This window comes from Pogoniulus pusillus, chromosome 12, assembly GCF_015220805.1.
Source record: "Pogoniulus pusillus isolate bPogPus1 chromosome 12, bPogPus1.pri, whole genome shotgun sequence".
In the NCBI taxonomy this organism is placed as follows: domain Eukaryota; kingdom Metazoa; phylum Chordata; class Aves; order Piciformes; family Lybiidae; genus Pogoniulus; species Pogoniulus pusillus.
Window position 1 is genome coordinate 2,780,862 of NC_087275.1, and position 20,731 is coordinate 2,801,592.

The following is a 20,731-nucleotide window of genomic DNA, read 5'->3' on the forward strand; positions in this document are numbered from 1 at the left end:
CCTGCAGGGAGGCTGTAGCCAGGTGGGGTTGGGCTCTGCTGCCAGGCAACCAGCAACAGAAGAAGGGGACACAGTCTCAAGTTGTGGCAGGGCAGGTCTGGGCTGGATGTTAGGAGGAAGTTGTTGTCAGAGAGAGTGATTGGCATTGGAATGGGCTGCCCAGGGAGGTGGTGGAGTCACCATCCCTGGAAGTGTTTAAAAGGAGGTGAGAGAGACCTCACCTGGAGTCCTACGTACAGTGCTGGAGCCCCCAGCACAAGAAGGAAATCGAACTGTTGGAGCCAGTCCAGAGGAGGCCACCAAGATGCTCGGTGGGCTGCAGCTGCTCTACTATGAGGACAGGCTACAAGAGTTGGGGCTCTGTAGCCTGGAGAAGAGAAGGCTTCAAGAAGACCTTAGAGTGGCCTTCCAGTGTCTGAAGGGGACCTGCAGGAAGGCTGGGGAGGGACTACTGACTAGGTCTGGTAATGACAGGACGGGGGTGGGGGGGGATGGCCATTGGCTCTCCTGGCCACACTGCTGGGTCATGTTCAGCTCCTGTCTACCAGCACCCCCAGGTCCCTTTCTGCCTGGCTGCTCTCAGCCTCTCTGTCCCCAGCCTGCAGCGCTGCTTGGGGTTGTTCCTTCCTCCAAAGCACGAAGCCTTCCTGCCTGCCTGCTGGAGAGTGATGCAGACCAGCCTGGGAGCACAGGGGTGTCCCCCGCGCCCGTCCCTGGGCAGCGCTGCAGCCCTGCGCCCGCCCCAGGAGGAAGCCGTGGGCGGGCAGGAGGGCACTTATGAAGCGCAGCTGGCTTCGGCTGAGTGTCTTAGTAGCCTGCTCCCTGGCTCGGAGGGCGGCTGCAGCTCCGCCGGCCGGGGAAGCCACAGGTGCTGGGCGGCTGTGGGCAGGGAAGCAGGGCGGTTTGGGCTTGCGGCTCTTCGGGGCGGCCGCGGGCACGGAGGCACAGCGGCAGAGGCTGCAGCCGTTCCTCTCTCCGTGTCCCCCTCTGCTCGCAGCGCAGGAGCTGCGGGAGGAAGGCGTCCTGCCCGCCCGCCCGCCCGCCGCCGGAGCCGGCCATGGGGGGGTGCCTGCGGCTCGGGCTCCTGGCGCTCCTGCACCTTGGCTCGGGTAAGCGACAGCGGCTGGCAGCGGGGGGCGGGGGAGCCGTGCGGGGCCGCAGCAGCAGCGCCTGTGGCTGGCTGGCAGCGGGCAGAGCCCCCAGGACACTCATCCCGGGGTTCTCTGCCGAGGCTGAGGCCAGCCGGGGTCGGGGGTGGGCTGGCTCGTCTGACCGCGGCGATGAGGAGCCGGAGGAGCAAGGCGGCCGCTCGGGTCAGCTGGGATAGAGGGAAGGAGGGCGCTTTGGGGGCTGCCAGCACCCGCTAGGAGCGTACGGTGCAGCCCCCAGGCGGTCCTGTGATGTTTGAGATGGCTCAAAGTGACTGCGCCGGGGGGAGACAGGGCAGAGCAGCAGGGCGCAGGGCTCTGTGCTGCCCGGGCACGACGCGCAGCAAGCGCCTTCCTTCGTGAGGCTTTTTGGGGCCACAGCAGGCAGGAGGGAGGGAGGCACAGCTGCAGATGCTGCAGCAACATGGTCTGGTTGACTGGATAGCGCTGGGGGATAGGTTGGACTGGATGCACTTCGAGGTCTCTTCCAACCTGCTTGATTCCATGGTTCTGATTCTCCAACAAGTCCTCATCAGAGGACCGCAGGGGCTGTGCTCCATCCTTCTCTAAGAACTTGCCATGTTCAAGGCCACTGAAGCCCACAGGTCCCTCCTGACCTCAGTAAGCTTGAGGTGAATCTTCTCAGCTGTGTGCAATCTTAACCTTGAAGCCACACAAAACTCACTGGTTTGAGGCTGGGTGGATGAAAGGTAGGCTGTGCTTGCTGGCAGTTTTAGTGTTCCCTTGCAGCTGACAGTGCTCTAGAGCAAACCTGGGCTGAAATTAAGCTAAAAATCAAGTGATACCAAAGCAGGAGCTTTTCATGTTGATGATGTGAAACTCTGTGATGGTTTGGGTGTTCCCTGCCCTTCCACTCGTATGAAATCACTCAGACTAGACTCAGCCAGCTGGGAGTTAAGGGATGAAGCTTTATGTTCACTGCCTAGCACAAGAGACAAGCAGAGAGTTACAATAGTTACAGCTACAGACAAGGTAAAGGTGATACAGAAACACAACAGCCCTGCCAGAAACCAGAGTGCCCAGGAGGGGCTCCCAACCACCCTTCCACCCCTCTGCCTTATCCCAGAGTTTACCTTACATACAAGGTGAGTTTGGAGGATTGGCTGGGGGGTTAGAAAGTAGAAGGATTAGTTACACAGAAAGCAAGCCAAGGAGCAAGTACAGTTGCCCAGAGACACACAGCTACTGTGTTACTGTGTTTATGTCCTTGTTCTTCTCCATCTCAGCAAGCCTATGAGTGCAGCAGACATCACCAGTGTTTCCTTTTCACAGCCTAGCATCTAATTCTTCTCACCACAACATTCCAGCTAGCTTCACACTAGCACAAACTGGAAGATACTTGGTACTGAGTTTCATTTTGAGTTTCAGCCTCAGAATCTTAAAAACAAGACTCAAAGACTCTAACAGGGATTGAATCACAGAGCTCACTTGTAAAGAAAGCAACCACCTCAAACACTGCTCGTGAAATTTCTGCTCTCCTCTCTTCCCCTGCAATCCTTCCTCCCCCTTCTGTGCTTGTGAAGCAGGTGTCAAGCAGGGACATCCTGCAGCAGTCAATGTATTGCCTGTAGAAGTGTTTCTGTAGTTTAAGAGCTTGTGGAATGTTATTAATGTAGTTATGACCATATGGAATTTGCCAGTCCTGTAACTTCTCTATAAAGGATGCTGATTCCAGTGCCAGATGTGGGCAATACTTGGGCACACAGTCAGATGTGTGCTGGTGGCCAGTACCAGAAGCAGGACCTTGATAATGGAAGGGTAGGTGTTCCTCTGGTTGTACTTTTTTCAACATGGTTTACTAAAGGAGTGGTCATTTCTTCTGATTTCCATCTCTTCTTCATGTGTCTAGGGCCCTGCTTGTAACTTTCAGGTCACCTGCCCACTTTCAGCCAAATTTGGTAGGAAGCAGAGCTGGCAGAGATGCAGTGTCCTTGCCCACTACGTGGATGCTGCTGACTATCCACAAGCAGCACCCCAATAGCCAGAGCATGCACTGTCCCACTCATGCCCAGCCAACAGAAGGGGCAGGAGGCAGCTGCAAGGGGACTGCAAGGAGCACAGTGGCACCAGGAGCTTGGGATTGGGCTCCCAGAGTGTGGGGAGAGTTGGAGGTAGGCAAACTAGGCTGGGGGCAGATGTGGCTGGGTTGAAGGGCAGAAGGGCTCTGCTGCAGGACCTTGACCACCTGGACAGATGGGCAGAGTCCAAGGGGATGGCTTCAATAGCTCCAAGTGCAGGGTGCCGCACTTTGGCCACAACAACCCCATGCAGAGATACAGGCTGGGGTCAGAGTGGCTGAGAGCAGCCAGACAGAGAGGGATCTGGGGATGCTGATTGATACCCGCCTGAACATGAGCCAGCAGTGTGCCCAGGTGGCCAAGAGAGCCAGTGGCATCCTGGCCTGCATCAGGAATGGTGTGGCCAGCAGGAGCAGGGAGGTCATTCTGCCCCTGTACTCTGCACTGCTTAGACCACACCTTGAGTGCTGTGTTCAGTTCTGGGCCCCCCAGTTTAGGAGGGACATTGAGATGCTTGAGCGTGTCCAGAGAAGGGCGACGAGGCTGGGGAGAGGCCTTGAGCACAGCCCTACGAGGAGAGGCTGAGGGAGCTGGGATTGGTTAGCCTGGAGAAGAGGAGGCTCAGGGGAGACCTTATTGCTGTCTACAGCTACCTGAGGGGAGGTTGTGGCCAGGAGGAGGTTGCTCTCTTCTCTCAGGTGGCCAGCACCAGAACAAGAGGACACAGCCTCAGGCTGTGCCAGGGGAGAATTTAGGCTGGAGGTGAGGAGAAAGTTCTTCCCTGAGAGAGTCATTGGACACTGGAATGGGCTGCCCGGGGAGGTGGTGGAGTCGCCGTCCCTGGAGCTGTTCAAGGCAGGACTGGACGTGGCACTTGGTGCCATGGTCTGGCCTTGAGCTCTGTGGTGAAGGGTTGGACTTGATGATCTGTGAGGTCTCTTCCAACCCTGATGATACTGTGAGACTGTGAAACAGAAGGCACAAATTCATAGGCCAGCAAGGTTTGGTTGTTGTGACTGACTTTGGCAGATCTGAGCAACTACACAGCTTTGAGATTTAATTCTGTAAGAGGCAGAGTGGGGCAGGGGGGAAGCTGTTTGGAAAGCATTTTATTGGCTCTTGTGGCATAACTGGGAGATGCTTCCCACACAATGAGTCGTGGTGCCCCCAGGAGCAGGTTGGTTGGCAGGCCTGTAAGAATTGCACTTCCTTTCTAGCTCAGTGTGCACATGTACACACTCTGCCGTCTTGCCCTCAAATAATAGGTGCTCCTACATCAGTGAACCTTGAAAATGCACTGCACAGAACCCACAAACAAGTGACTTTCAAAGCTTTACTGGGGTTTGTAGGTGATGTCTTCCCAGGTTGCCCACAGGGACCACAAGGACTCCACTTCTGACCTTGACATGGCAAAATGAAGCCCTGAGTATCTGCTGCCTCTCTCCCAGTGACTTCCCACACATTAAGCCAGTCACTGAGGCCAGCATTTACAGAGCTGTCACCACGTGGGACTGTGTATAACCACAATAAGTCATAGTTAAAGCCAGAACAGAGAGCCTGTGGCTACATCTTGAGTTGTTGGGTTTAGCCCAAGTGTTCTAGTGCTTACACACCTCCATGCTGTAGTGCTCAGAAATGTCAGCTAGCACACTAGGATGGCAGCAGGTAGGCTGCCTGTACCCTGTGTGAGGAGTAATGTAGGGCATGTCCTCTTCAGTGTCTTCATTGATGTTCTCCACCACAGGATTGGGTCCAGCATCAGTAAGTTTGCAGATGACACCAAGCTAGGAGCAGCTGTGGAGCTGTTGGAGGGTAGGAGAGCCCTGCAGAGGGACCTGGCCAGGCTGGATGGGTGGGCAGAGGCCAATGGGATGAGATTGAACAAGGCCAAGTGCAGGGTTCTGCACTTTGGCCACAACAACCCAAGCAGCACTACAGGCTGGGGCCAGAGTGGCTGAGAGCAGCCAGGCAGAGAGGGAGCTGGGGGTGCTGATAGAGAGGAGCTGAAGCTGAGGCAGCAGTGCCAGGTGGGCAGCAGAGCCAATGGCATCCTGGGCTGGCTCAGGAGCAGTGTGGCCAGCAGGACAAGGGAGGTTCTTGTGCCCCTGTGCTCAGCACTGCTCAGGCCACAGCCTGAGTGCTGTGTCCAGTTCTGGGCTCCTCAATTCAAGAGAGATGTTGAGGTGCTGGAAGGTGTCCAGAGAAGGGCAGCAAGGCTGGGGAGGGGCCTGGAGCAGAGCCCTGTGAGGAGAGGCTGAGGGAGCTGGGGGTGTGCAGCCTGCAGCAGAGGAGGCTCAGGGCAGAGCTCATTGCTGTCTACAGCTACCTGCAGGGAGGCTGTAGCCAGGTGGGGTTGGGCTCTTTTGCCAGGCAAGCAGCAACAGAACAAGGGGACACAGCCTCAAGCTGTGGCAGGGGAGGTCTAGGCTGGATGTTGTTAGGAAGTTGTTGTCAGAGAGAGTGATTTGCATTGGAATGGGCTGCCCAGGGAGGTGGTGGAGCCCCAGTAGAAGGTGTTATTTGTGGCTTTAATGAAAAAGGATGGTTTGAAGATTGCATTTCACAGGGAATTGCATGTGCCCAAGCTGGGTAGGTACATTTGTTTCCTCTTGAATTGAATGTTGGTGCTTTGGGGTTCACCTGAGGTGGGGCCCCCATGGACTTGTTTTTCTCCTGCCTTTGCACCATCACAGCTACCTACAGATTGCAGTGTGCTCTCAGTCCCAGTGGCTTACACTAGGAAAATGTTGCTGGGAGTAATCAAGGGTGTTGAGAATAAGTCTTGTGAGGAGTGGCTGAGGCAGCTGGGGTTGTATAGTCTGAAGGCAGCTGAGGGGAGACCTCATTACTCTCTGCAGCTGCCTGAAAGGAGGTTATAGAGGTGAGCATTTGTCTCTCCTCACAAGACACAGCTGGAAGGAAAAGGGGAAATGTTACCAAGTTATGCTAGGGGAGGTTGAAGTTCTACATTAGGAAAAACTTCCCTACTGAAAGATTTCTCAGAGCCTGAAGCAGGCTGCCCGGAGAAGCAGTTGAGTCCCCACCCTTGAATGTGTTTAGAAGCCATCTAGATATGGTGCTCAAGGATATGGTCTACCACTAGGCCATGGTAGAGTTAGGTAATGTAACCATTTGCCATGGGAATGGGCTGCCCAGGGAGGTGGTGGAGTCACCTTCCCTAGAGGTGTTCAAGAAGAGACTGGATGGGGCATTTGGTGCCATGGTTTGGTTGATTGGCCAGGGCTGGGTGCTAGGTTGGACTGGCTGAGCTTGGAGGTCTCTTCCAACCTGGCTGATTCTATGATGATCTTGAAGGTCTTTTCCAACCATAGCTGTGCTGTGAGTTTGTGAGGCCACTCAGTATGACCTTTCCCTGCCCTGTGTGCCAGTGTGGCGTAGGCACTGATGGCAGGGACCTAGCAAGCCCAGCTTTGTGTCCAAGGACTGTTGCTTTTCAGCTTCCCTGAGCCTTTCCTTCTAGCTGGGCACTTCCTAGTCCTTGGTTACTTCCCAGTGGTGAAATTTTTTGGGAAGTTTGGAGGAAAATCCCTACAACTTTCTTGAGATACTGTGGAGTTAAGGGGGTTGGAAATATCCCCTTCCCTCCACGTTGCAACTACTCACTGGCTCATAAGTAGCTCACTCTGGGAGTCCCCTCTCGCTTATTACTGCCAACAAAGAGTTTGGCGTGGAGCAAAGGAGGAGAATGAGAAAAGATTCCCTGTTTTGCATACCACCACTACCACCACACACACAAATACTGAAGTATCAATGAGCTTTGGGTGCTTGGCCCCTAGTCCCCATGCCAGCTCCAGCGTGGGTGGTGCAGGGGGCAGATCTCAGGGCAGAAACCTTGCTTTAGGTGTCGGATTTGCCCCCTCCATCGCCGGTTGCAAATTGAGTTTCTGTCTGCTTGAGCTTTCTGCCTTCAGCTGGGGTTTTAATTTCTCTTTCTTTTCGGATGAATTTCTGCCTCCTCGGGTTCCAGACGTGCAGAAAGGAGATGTCTGTGGTACTGTGGCTGTTGGAGCTGGTTTCTAGCTCAGACGTGAAAATATTTGGAACAGAGATACATTAGAAGTAAAAGCACTGAGTGGAGAGGTGAACGTTCTAGGGATAGGCCATGTAATGTCCCAGTGGAGGCCAGTGACAAGTGAAGTCCCTCTGGGATCAGTCCTGGGAACAGTCTTTTACAGCATCTCTGCAGATGCCATGGATAGAGGCACTGAGTGCAGCCTCAGCAAGTTTGCTGCCCACACCAAGCTGTGTGGTGCAGCAGCCAGGCTGGAGGGCAGGGATCCATCCAGAGGCACCTGGACAGGCTGCAGAGGTGGGCACAAGCCAAGCTCAGGAGGATCAATAAGACCAAGGGCAAGGTTCTGCAGCTGGGTCGGGGCAATGCCAAGCACAAATCCAGGCTGGGCAGTGAGTGTCTGGAGAGCAGCTCTGAGGAGAGGGACTTGGGGGTGCTGCTGGAGGAGAAGCTCAACTGGAGCCAGCAGTGTGCACTTGCAGCCCAGAAAGCCAAGCAGAGCCTGGGCTGCAGCAGCAGAAGTGTGGCCAGCAGGGCCAGGGAGGGGATTCTGCCCCTCTGCTGTGCTCTGCTGAGACCCCACCTGGAGTACTGCATCCAGTTCTGGAGCCCAGAGCAGGGCCAGGAGGATGCTCAGAGGCTGCAGCAGCTCTGCTGTGAGCACAGACTGAAAGAGTTGGGGCTGTGCAGGCTGGAGCAGAGGAGGCTCCCAGGTGACCTTCTTGTGGCCTGCCAGGATCTGAAGGGGCTCCAAAAAAGCTGGGGAGGGACTTTTGAGGCTGTGAGGGAGGGCCAGGAGTGGGGGGAATGGAGCAAAGCTGGAGGTGGGGAGAGTGAGGCTGGAGGTGAGGAGGAAGTTGTTGAGCAGGAGAGTGGTGAGAGGCTGGCATGGGGTGCCCAGGGAGGTGGTTGAGGCCCCATGGCTGGAGGTGTTTGAGGCCAGGCTGGCTGAGGCTGTGTGCAGCCTGCTCTAGGGTAGGGTGTCCCTGGGCATGGCAGGGGGGTTGGAACTGGCTGATCCTTGTGGTCCCTTCCACTCTCATGCTGAAGAACTTCCTCCTCATGTCCAGCCTGATCCCATCCTCCTCCAGCTTTGCTCCATTCCCCCAGTCCTGTCACTCCCTGATATCCTGAAAAGTCCTTCCCCAGCATTTTTTGCAGGCCCCCTTCAGACACTGGAAGGCCACAAGAAGGCTGTCATTGAGGGAGCTATTCCCCTGCCTTAGAATCATAGAACTGTAGAATCATCCAGGTTGGAAGAGACCTCCAAGCTCATCCAGTCCAACCTAGCACCCAGCCCTGTCCCATCAAATATGTTGGCAGTGTTGGCTGCCAGTCCTGAATTTGCCAGGAGGCAGCTCTGCCAGCTCACATATGCTCCCTGTGGTCAGCCATGTGTCCCTGACCTCCTCTAGCAGGCTTGTATGGGCAGGACCCTAGTTTGGGGCAGCTTGAGTGGGTTTTGCTCCCTGTCCTGCTGAAGCATATAGAATCATAGAATCAAGCAGGTTGGAAGAGAGCTCCAAGCTCAGCCAGCCCAACCTAGCACCCAGCCCTGGCCAATCAACCAGACCATGGCACTAAGTGCCCCAGCCAGGATTGGCTTCAACACCTCCAGGCACGACACAACCACCTCCCTGGGCAGCCCATTCCAATGCCAATCACTCTCTCTGCCAACAACTTCCTCCTAACACCAAGCCTATTCCTAATAACTTAGAAGAATGCATCTTAAACACACCAACAGCCATATCTACTTGTTGCATGGTGGCAAATGATTGTGATTTGAGTACTGAGTTAGTGTTCTGCAGCAGTCAGCCTGCTCTCTTTAGTGCCAGTTTGCTCTTGCACTCAGTACTGTGTACCACAGAGGGGAATGCAGACCAGCTGCAGAGCTAAAAGGCTAAACAGGTCACTACCACCATAAGGTGAAGTTGTAATCAGAATAGAGTCAGAACTAACCAGGTTGGAAAAGACCTTTGGGATCATTGAGTCCAACCTATTATTTGTCACCTTCTAATTAATGAAACCATGGCACTAAGTGCCTTATCCAGTCTCCTTTTAAGCACCTCAACCAGCTCTGCAGGCAGCTCATTCCAACAGCAAATCACTCCCTTTGTGAAGAACTTCTTCTGCTCCTCTCTCCTCTGCTTCTAGCTACATGATCCTCCTCTCCTGTGCACTGGTTGTGTTATGTGTCTGATTCTTGGATGGTCCAAGGTGAGTCTTGACAAGACTCTGGGCAACCTGATCTAGTTAGGGATGTCACAGTATCATCAGGGTTGGAAGAGACCTCACAGATCATCAAGTCCAACCCTTTACCACAGAGCTCAAGGCCAGACCATGGCACCAAGTGCCACGTCCAGTCCTGCCTTGAACAGCTCCAGGGACGGCGACTCCACCACCTCCCCGGGCAGCCCATTCCAGTGTCCAATGACTCTCTCAGGGAAGAACTTTCTCCTCACCTCCAGCCTAAATCTCCCCTGGCACAGCCTGAGGCTGTGTCCTCTTGTTCTGGTGCTGGCCACCTGAGAGAAGAGAGCAACCTCCTCCTGGCCACAACCACCCCTCAGGTAGTTGCAGACAGCAATAAGGTCTGCCCTGAGCCTCCTCTTCTCCAGGCTAACCAATCCCAGCTCCCTCAGCCTCTCCTCGTAGGGCTGTGCTCAAGGCCTCTCCCCAGCCTCGTCGCCCTTCTCTGGACATGCTCAAGCATCTCAATGTCCCTCCTAAACTGGGGGGCCCAGAACTGAACACAGCACTCAAGGTGTGGTCTAAGCAGTGCAGAGTACAGGGGCAGAATGACCTCCCTGCTCCTGCTGGCCACACCATTCCTGATGCAGGCCAGGATGCCACTGGCTCTCTTGGCCACCTGGGCACACTGCTGGCTCATGTTCAGGCTGGTATCAATCAGCACCCCCAGATCCCTCTCTGTCTGGCTGCTCTCCAGCCACTCTGACCCCAGCCTGTATCTCTGCATGGGGTTGTTGTGGCCAAAGTGCAGCACCCTGCACTTGGAGCTATTGTCCCTGCTAAGAGGACCAGATGAGGCACTTAGTGCCATGGTCTGGTTGACTGGATAGGGCTGGGTGATAGGTTGGACAGGATGATACTGGAGGCCTCTTCCAACCTGGTTCATTCTATGGCTAGTTCACCTTCCAGCTTAGCAGAAGGGTTTTTTTTTCTCCCCCTTGCTTTATGCCAGTGTGGTTGTACTGAGCCAGCCTCTGGAAAGCACGTGGGGTTGGAAGGAGAAGAGGAGCCATATCCCCTCTCTTTATGTGGGGAAGGCATGAGTTCACTGTCAGTTTCCCATCTGGCTGCACCCTGGGGTGATGCCAGGCTGGAGGAGAATTCCCATATTCAAAGCAACCTCCTTCCTTTTGAGCTTGCTTCCTACTACAAGCACTGTGCACGCATAGATGTGGTGTTTTCCATGAGGTGGCCAACTCAATGTGCTGGGTGCAGTGAAGTCTGTTTGCTTGATGAGAGGAGGTTGGGTTTGTTTTTAAAGAGATGAACTTCATGTTTAAACTGTAGCTGTTCAGCCTCCTTGGAGGGACATCACCCTTTAGAGTCTCAGGAGGTCTTTCCCACCACGGAAAGGCCACAGGCTTTACTTCTGCTTTCTCACTGTTACGCCTTTGAAGCATCGTTTGTCCCAGGGGACTGCCTGGCTGAAAATGGAAGTGCTGACTGCTGGCTAATGGTGGCATCTCTAACCATGCTGTGCTCAAAAGCTGCTCACTTTTTGGTGAGCCCAGAAGGCTTAACCATGTCATACAAAAAGCTGATGGAAAGAGTCGTCGAGGCAAGCGCCGCTGCGCACCGCTGCTCGCACCATGGCAGCTGCCCTCAAATGCAGTTCCCACTGCCTGCCAAGCAAGGATTTCATCACTGTGCTGAGGGAAGCACTCCAGTCTGAACAGACCTCGCTGTCAGACACTGCTCCTTACCAACCCAGAGAGCCTCTGCCCTGCATTGCCCTGTCCTGTGACGCTCCCAGCTGGTACCTCCAGTGGCTTCTGTCCGAGTTTCTCATTTCACTCCCTCTGGCTCTTGCAGCTTTCTCACACTTCTGAACTGCCTTGGTCTTGCTCCATTAGTCATACTCCAATTAATTATCACAGTATCACCAGGGTTGGAAGAGACCTCACAGATCATCAAGTCCAACCCTTTAGCACAGAGCTCAAGGCCAGACCATGGCACCAAGTGCCACGTCCAGTCCTGCCTTGAACAGCCCCAGGGACGGCGACTCCACCACCTCCCCGGGCAGCCCATTCCAGTGCCCAATGACTCTCTCAGGGAAGAACTTTCTCCTCACCTCCAGCCTAAATCTCCCCTGGCACAGCCTGAGGCTGTGTCCTCTCGTTCTGGTGCTGGCCACCTGAGAGAAGAGAGCAACCTCCTCCTGGCCACAACCACCCCTCAGGTAGTTGCAGACAGCAATGAGGTCTCCCCTGAGCCTCCTCTTCTCCAGGCTAACCAATCCCAGCTCCCTCAGCCTCTCCTCGTAGGGCTGTGCTCAAGGCCTCTCCCCAGCCTCGTCGCCCTTCTCTGGACACACTCAAGCATCTCAATGTCCCTCCTAAACTGGGGGGCCCAGAACTGAACACAGCACTCAAGGTGTGGTCTAAGCAGTGCAGAGTACAGGGGCAGAATGACCTCCCTGCTCCTGCTGGCCACACCATTCCTGATGCAATTACCATTCACCAGGCTGTACTTTCATGTGGGGCTGTTTAATCTCTTCTCTAGCTGCAGGGGTTGTTGTCAAGGTTGTCATTTTCAGGGTGTCTGTGAGTTAGTGCCTGTGCAGGGACCAGGTTTTTCTAGCAGGAGATTGCCTGCAGGCCTGCAGCACTGTAAGCTGCACTGGTGGATATTGCTATGGCTGTGGGCAACTACTTCAGAAGACAAAGAGAAAACACTTGTAATTTTGCAGTTTTAAGTGGGTTTATATGAGAGGTATCATATTTGGTTTTCCTGGTTACTGGGTACCTTTTGCCTTCTGTTAGTTTCCAGGCTGGGCTGGCTACTTGGAGCATGCAGAGCAGTGAGGTTTAGCAAGCCCTGAATCAAAATGTGGCCTTAAGCAGGGGGTAGGACCTCAACTTCAAAAGCAGTGCTGCAAGGACAGCAGCACAGGCATGGCAGTGGTACTGGGGGAAATAGGAACATTATCTGAGAACATCTTCAGCTGGGAGGAAGCACAAAGTGATGCAGTCAGCAAGGGACAGAGTCTGCAGGGAGAAAAGACATGAACAAACTTATTTTTGTCTTGGTGTGTGACAAATCTCCCCCCAAGGCCTCTCTTACACAACTGCCACATCTAGTTTCTGCCCCCAGACTGGGAAACTGTAAGAGTGCTGAGCCAAAGGCAGGAAGCTGATCTCAAAAGGAACTAAAATATGCAAAATGGATGAGGGGATTGAGTCCAGCATCAGTGAGTTTGCAGATGACACCAAGCTAGGAGCAGCTGTGGAGCTGTTGGAGGGTAGCAGAGCCCTGCAGAGGGACCTGGCCAGGCTGGATGGGTGGGCAGAGGCCAATGGGATGAGACTGAACAAGGCCAAGTGCAGGGTTCTACACTTTGGCCACAACAACCCCAAGCAGCACTACAGGCTGGGGCCAGAGTGGCTGAGAGCAGCCAGGCAGAGAGGGAGCTGGGGGTGCTGGCAGAGAGGAGCTGAAGAGGAGGCAGCAGTGCCCAGGTGGGCAGCAGAGCCAATGGCATCCTGGGCTGGCTCAGGAGCAGTGTGGGCAGCAGGACAAGGAAGGTTCTTGTGCCCCTGTGCTCAGCACTGCTCAGGCCACCCCTTGAGTGCTGTGTCCAGTTCTGGGCTCCTCAATTCAAGAGAGATGTTGAGGTGCTGGAAGGTGTCCAGAGAAGGGCAGCAAGGCTGGGGAGGGGCCTGGAGCAGAGCCCTGTGAGGAGAGGCTGAGGGAGCTGGGGGTGTGCAGCCTGCAGCAGAGGAGGCTCAGGGCAGAGCTCATTGCTGTCTGCAGCTCCCTGAAGGGAGGCTGTAGCCAGGTGGGGTTGGGCTCTGCTGCCAGGCAAGCAGCAACAGAACAAGGGGACACAGTCTGAACTTGTGCCAGGGGAGGTCTAGGCTGGATGTTGTTAGGAAGTTGTTGTCAGAGAGAGTGATTGGCATTGGAATGGGCTGCCCAGGGAGGTGGTGGAGTGGTTGTGCCTGGAGGTGTTGAAGCCAAGCCTGGCTGGGGCACTTAGTGCCATGGTCTGGTTGATTGGCCAGGGCTGGGTGCTAGGTTGGGCTGGCTGAGCTTGGAGCTCTCTTCTAACCTGGCTGATTCTATAATTCTATGATTATGACTTCAAGGTTTTCTTCACTCAAAACTTTGCACATGAAACACAATATTAAAAGTGAATAAAGGCTGCTGAAGGAGACAGGCACCCAAATGCCCTGAGGGTATTGCAGTCGTTGTACTGCTTGATGTGGCAGAGCCAGTCCCAGCAGAGGGGCTGGATGTGGCAGAGCCAGTCCCAGCAGAGGCACTGCTTTGTTTGGGAGGAACATGAAGATGGGAAGTGCATAAAGCCACCTAAGGGGTGCCCTGCCCTTGCTATGCTGCTCCAGGGAGGGTACTCCCAAGTTACAGCACAAGAACAAACAGAGATCAGCTTTCAGGGAACCCTCTTGGAGCCCTTTCCCTACTTGTGCTGGTTTGAGGCTGATTGGAGTATTTTAATGAGAGGAATTAGGTCATTGGTTGTGAAAAGAAAATAATGATGATGTCTGTCATTCATTGGTTTGCTGAGGGGAATACAAAGCTACCATGTAAATAATCTTCCCTCACTTTGTCCTGGGACATTGCCCTGCTCATTCCTCCTCTGATCAGATCTAAATAGCTCTCCTCTGACCTTAGGTAATACCTAAGCTTTGCTGCTTGTTGTGTTTGTCTGCCTGAGATGGAGAGGGAGAAAGAGGGAAGCAGCTTGGAGTTTTTTTGTCTGAGAGGAAGTTTGGATTTCTGTGTAGTTTTTAGTTGGTGCATAATTGTAACCACCATTGACACCATGGTGTAAATACTGCGTGGATATGCTTGCAAATTTGGCTGTGCTGTAAGTAGAGCTTCCTCTTGCTTCCAAGGGGCAGTCCTGCTTCACTGACCTGAAAGCATTCTGTGATGCCATAGCTGAGTGGGTAGATTCAGGGAGAGCAGTGGATGTAGTCTGCCTTGACCTTAGCAAGGCCTTTGACACCATCTCCCATGGCAGTTTAGTGAGCAAGCTGAGGAAGTGTGGGATGGAGGAGCAGGCAGTGAGGTGGGTTAGGAACTGGTTGCAAGAGAGAGTTCAGAGGGTGCTGATCAATGGTGCCAGGTCCAGCTGGAGAGCTGTGACCAGTGGTGTCCCCCAGGGATCAGTGCTGGGGCCAGTCCTGTTCAACATCTTCATCAATGACATGGATGAGAGATCAGACAGACAGAGTCTGCTCAGCAAGTCTGCTGATGACACCAAGCTGGGAGGCTTGGCTGACCTGGGCAGACTGAGAGCTGGGCACAGAGGGACCAGATGAGGTTCAACAAGGACAAGTGCAGAGTCCTGCACCTGGGGAGGGATAATAAACTGCAGCAGTCCAGGCTGGGAGGTGACTGCTGGAGAGCAGCTCTGTGGAGAGGGACCTGGGGGTGCTGGTGGAGAACATCCATGGCACAGCAATGTGCCCTTGTGGCCAAGAAGGCCAATGGGATCCTGGGGTGTATTAGGCAGAGTGTGTCCAGCAGAGCAAGGGAGGTTCTCCTGCCCCTCTGCTCTGCCCTGCCGAGACCTCACCTTGAATACTGTGTTCAGTTTTGGGCTCCCTAGATGAAGAGGGACAGGGACATGCTGGAGAGGCTCCAGCGGAGGGCTAGGAGGATGATGAGGGCACTGGAGGAGAGGCTGAGGGCCCTGAGGCTGCTTAGTCTGGAGAAGAGAAGACTGAGAGGGGATTGGATCAATGTTTGAGTGTCTGAAGGCTGCCAGGAGGGGGGGGACAGGCTCTGCTCACTGCTCCCTGGGATAGCACAAGCAGCAATGGGTGTAAGCTGCAGCACAGGAGGTTCCAGCTCAACCCAAGGGGGAACTTCTTTACTGTAAGGGTCCCAGAGTCCTGGCACAGGCTGCCCAGAGAGGTTGTGGAGTCTCCTTCTCTGGAGCCTTTCCAGGCCTGTCTGGATGTGTTCCTTTGTGATCTGTGTTAGATAGCATTGCCCTGCTCTGGCAGGGGGGTTGGACTCGATCTCCTTGGGTCCCTTCCAACCCTTAATATCCTGTGAGCCTGTGAAGCTCTCTGGGCTAGTCTGGTGAATTTCAAATAGTGTGTGTGTGTGGGAAGTTCCTAACCCATGTCACTGCTTCAGGTCTGCCGTGACATCATCATCAACTGTGATTAATGCCATCACTTGACTGCTGCAGCTATGTTTGGGAAGTGTGAGCAGGTACAGGGAAGTGAGACTGAGTGAAACTGCAGCTGAGTGAAGTGTGTCTCTGTTTCAGTTTGGGATGTCTTCTCTTCAACCAGACCATGGCACTAAGTGCCACAGCCAGGCTTGGCTTCAACACCTCCAGGCACAGCCACTCCACCACCTCCCTGGGCAGCCCATTCCAATGCCAATCACTCTCTCTGACAACAACTTCCTAACAACATCCAGCCTAGACCTCCCCTGCCACAGCTTCACACTGTGTCCCCTTCTTCTGTTGCTGCTTGTCTGGCAGAAGAAATCAACCCCACCTGGCTACAGCCTCCCTTCAGGCAGCTGCAGACAGCAATGAGCTCTGCCCTGAGCCTCCTCTGCTGCAGGCTGCACACCCCCAGCTCCCTCAGCCTCTCCTCACAGGGCTGTGCTCTAGGCTCCTCCTCAGCCTTGCTGCCCTTCTCTGGACACCTTCCAGCACCTCAACATCTCTCTTGAATTGAGGAGCCCAGAACTGGACACAGCACTCGAGGTGTGGCCTGAGCAGTGCTGAGCACAGGGGCAGGATGACCTCCTTTGTCCTGCTGGCCTCGCTGTTCCTGCTCCAGCCACACACAGCTGGAGAATGAGAAAGGTGTCTGTGCCCCATCAGAGCAGGAGTCCCAGGTGCACATTCCTGGGCAAATTCAGTGCTGCCAATAATTTCATTGCAAGAGACACCAGTTGTTGTTGCAATGATAAGTAGGTAGCCCTAGGAGAGAACAGCACACAAGGCTGGTTTGACCCTCCTGGCTTTGGAAGGCCACCAACAATTCACCCCAGAGACTTTTGCACAGGTGTCAGTCTAGATCCACTCTCTTGCCTGCTACTTGCACAGGGGCAAAGCAGTCCAGCCCCAAGCAGAAAGGCCTTTCCTTCACATGCACTGCTTTGTGGGTTACGTGCAAAGCAAGGCAAGGTGAGATAAGACCAAGTGAAAAAGGCAACACTCTCCAGAATGGCAGAGAAGTGGAAAGCAGAGGGGAAAGTGAGCAAATTGCTTCTGTCCACCACGAATCATCTTCATTTCCAACAGTTTAGCACTGCTTCTCTAGGGCCTCCCATGTTCTTCTGCTGCATTTTACAGCCAAGTATCTCTGCAAGACTTCTGTCCCAGAAGCAATCTGCTCTCCTGTTCCACCTGACTGTATGTGTGGTCAAGGCTATCCAAGCACTTTGTGGCTGGGAAACTTCTGAAACATGGCTTAGGCAAGAAGTGGAGGAAATAGGGGTAGAGGCTGAAGTGGTGTCCTGCCTGGTGACTCAGAATGAAGAGGAAAGGATGGGTTACCTCTACACTCACTTTCCTGTTCTAATTAGCACTGCTCTCTGGGGCATCTGCAGCACAGGCTAAGTTTGAATGCAGGATGGTTTTCTGCCCAGAAGGCAGAAAGTTGACCCTTTCATGGGTTCAGCATTGCCACATGCTGCAGGCTTCCAGTGATGGAGAGATGTGAGTGCACAGCAAGGGGGCAGGTGGGAAGAGAAAGGATTTTCTGTTCTCTAGAACAATCACAGTATCACAGTACCACAGTATCATCAGGGTTGGAAGAGACCTCACAGATCATCAAGTCCAACCCTTTACCACAGAGCTCAAGGCCAGACCATGGCACCAAGTGCCACGTCCAGTCCTGCCTTGAACAGCTCCAGGGACGGCGACTCCACCACCTCCCCGGGCAGCCCATTCCAGTGTCCAATGACTCTCTCAGGGAAGAACTTTCTCCTCACCTCCAGCCTAAATCTCCCCTGGTGCAGCCTGAGGCTGTGTCCTCTTGTTCTGGTGCTGGCCACCTGAGAGAAGAGAGCAACCTCCTCCTGGCCACAACCTCCCCTCAGGTAGTTGCAGACAGCAATAAGGTCACCCCTGAGCCTCCTCTTCTCCAGGCTAACCAATCCCAGCTCCCTCAGCCTCTCCTCGTAGGGCTGTGCTCAAGGCCTCTCCCCAGCCTCATTGCCCTTCTCTGGACACACTCAAGCATCTCAATGTCCCTCCTAAACTGGGGGGCCCAGAACTGAACACAGCACTCAAGGTGTGGTCTAAGCAGTGCAGAGTACAGGGGCAGAATGACCTCCCTGCTCCTGCTGACCACACCATTCCTGATGCAGGCCAGGATGCCACTGGCTCTCTTGGCCACCTGGGCACACTGCTGGCTCATGTTCAGGTGGGTATCAATCAGCACCCCCAGATCCCTCTCTGTCTGGCTGCTCTCCAGCCACTCCGACCCCAGCCTGTATCTCTGCATGGGGTTGCTGTGGCCAAAGTGCAGCACCCTGCACTTGGAGTTGAGGAGAAAGTTCTTCCCTGAGAGAGTCATTGGACACTGGAATGGGCTGCCCGGGGAGGTGGTGGATTCGCCATCCCTGGAGCTGTTCAAGGCAGGACTGGACGTGGCACTTGGTGCCGTGGTCTGGCCTTGAGCTCTGTGGTAAAGGGTTGGACTTGATGATCTGTGAGGTCTCTTCCAACCTTGGTGGTACTGTGATTTCCACTGTGCTTGCATCCACCTCTGCCTGCTCACAGAGAGCACTCAGCACACACATGGGACAAACCTGGATTTTCATTTTTGATTTGCAGTTCACCTTTAAACTGAAAGGGGACTTCTGTGGGACTGAATGACTCTTAGTGGACTTCGGTTCCTTCAGGCTTGCAGCATTCAAGTTGCAGTTTCAAGGCTGCAGAGCCTTTTAAGGGTAGGTGTGACATCAGCAGGAGTTTCCAGCTCCTGCACATGTACTGCCTGGGAGGTTTTTGTTCTCCTTTTGGTTGCAAAGGAGACTCTTAGGGGCAAGATGTGGCCAACTTCCTGCAACTCATGATGTGATGTGACCCTGACATTTACTCTACGCCTACTCTTCCCCTGTTGCTGCAGAAGAAAAGGGAGAATTGGCTTTATTAGGCTCCACAATCCTCAAGTTTGGCTGGCTGCTCTTGTGAGTCTCTCCAGCAGCCCTAAGAGCTGAACTGTGACAAGTAAAGATATGGTCAGGGAAGGGAGCACATCTGCAGGGCAGGGAAGAGAGCACACGACATGCAGGAAAAGGAATGTCAAGAATCACACCCTAAAGAGGGCTGCTTTTAAGGGTGAACAGAAGGAGATGCTCTTCCACACGACATGCAATCAAACTGTGCAACTTCTCAGCACAGGGTGAGTCATAGATTTGTGGGATGGTTTGCATTAGAGGCAACCTTGAGGGTCATCTAGTTCCACCTGCCTCTGTCATGAGCAGAGATGCTTTCTACTAGACCAGATTGCTCATGGCCTCATCCAGCCTGGCCTTGATCATCTGCAGGGAGAAGGCATCCACACCCTCACTGCACAGCTTGTTCCACTATCTCACCACCCTCTCTGTAAGGAGCTTCTTTCAAATATCCAGTCTAAAGCTACCCTACTCCAGCTCAAATCCATTCACTCTTCTTCTGGCACTACATGCCCTTGTGAAAAAGTCCCTTTCTGGCTTTCTCCTAGTTCCCTTTCAGGTACTGGAAGGTTGCTCTAAAGTTCCCCTAGAGCTGAACAGCCCCAGCTCTCTCAGGCTGTCCCCACAAGGAAGGTATTCCAGCCCCCTAATCATCTTCATGGCCCTCCTCTGGATCCACTGCAGCAGTCTGATGTCCTTGCTCTGGCAACACCAGTACTGGAAGCAGTACTCCAAGTGGGGTCTCATGAGAGCAAAGTAGAGAGTGAGAATCACCTTCCCAATCCTTCTGGTCACACTTAGTATCATAGTATCATCAGGGTTGGAAGAGACCTCACAGATCATCGAGTCCAACCCTTTACCACAGAGCTCAAGGCTAGACTTCTTTGTCTGGAGGCCAGGACACAGTTGCCCTTGGCTTGCAGGGGCACCTGGGTTGCAGGTACACATTGCCAGCTTGTGGTGAATTTTTTCATCAACTGACACCTCCAAGTCCTTCTCCTTGAGACTGTTCTTGAGCTACTCCTTGCCCAGCCTATATCTATGCTTAGGATTGCCCCAACCCAGGTGTAGGACCTTGCACTTAGCCTTGTTGAACTTCGTAAGGGTGGCTTGGAGCCACCTGAGGAGCCGTTTCGAGTCTCTCTGGATGGCATCCCTTACCCCCTGTGTATGGCCCAGTCCACACAGCTCGCTGTCAGAGCTGCTGAGGGTGCACTCAATCCCACTGCCCATATCACCCACAAAGACATTGAATAGCACTGGTCCCAGTGCTGACCCTCGAGGGGTGCCACTTGTCACTGGGCTCCATCTGGACGTTGAGCCAGTGGCCACAACTCTCTGAGTGCAGCCATCCAGCTGATTCCTAATGCAGTGAGTGAGCCATCCCTCAAGTCCATGCTGTCCAGAGCAGGATGTCATTCAGGACATGATCAAAAGCTTTACACAAGTCCAGGTCAATGACATCAGTTGCTCTTCCTTTGTCCACTGATGCTGTAACTCCATCACAGAAAGCCATCAAGCTCATCAGGCATGATCTCCCTTGGTGAAGCTGTGCTGGTTAGCACCAACCACCTCTGCTTCATTTTCTGTGTGCTTTAGCAAGGCCTTCAGGAGGATCTGCTCTCTGCTTTTAGCCAGGCACAGAGATGAGACTGACTGGCTTATAGTTTCCAGGGTCTTTCTTTCCCTTTTTGAAGACAGGGATTATGTTTCTCCTTTTCCAGTCAGCAGGGGATTCCCCAGTTTGTGATGACTCGTTGCATAGAGAAGAGCGACAGGGCTGGGGAGGGGCCTGGAGCACAGCCCTGTGAGGAGAGGCTGAGGGAGCTGGGGGTGTGCAGCCTGCAGCAGAGGAGGCTCAGGGCAGAGCTCATTGCTGTCTACAACTACCTGAAGGGAGGCTGTAGCCAGGTGGGGTTGGGCTCTGCTGCCAGGCAAGCAGCAACAGAAGAAGGGGATACATCCTCAAGCTGTGCCAGGGCAGGTCTAGGCTGGATGTTGTTAGGAAGTTGCTGGCAGAGAGAGTGATTGGCATTGGAATGGGCTGCCCAGGGAGGTGGTGGAGTCACCATCCCTGGGCATGTTCAAGAAAAGACTGCCTGGGGCACTTAGTGCCATGGTCTGGTTGATAGGGC

General features: G+C 54.0%; 1 protein-coding gene across 2 annotated transcripts in view; it reads left to right on the forward strand.

The window, feature by feature from the left end:
• Window positions 1-868: 868 nt before the first annotated feature.
• The window catches only part of CD80 (CD80 molecule), a 41,556-nt gene continuing 21,693 nt past the window's right edge, over window positions 869-20,731 (forward strand). For both annotated transcript variants that reach the window (XM_064152139.1, XM_064152140.1), the window contains exon 1: window positions 869-1,109. In XM_064152139.1, the coding sequence (XP_064008209.1) occupies window positions 1,058-1,109 (52 nt within the window). In that variant the 5' untranslated portion in view covers window positions 869-1,057. The remainder of the gene's footprint in view (window positions 1,110-20,731) is intronic.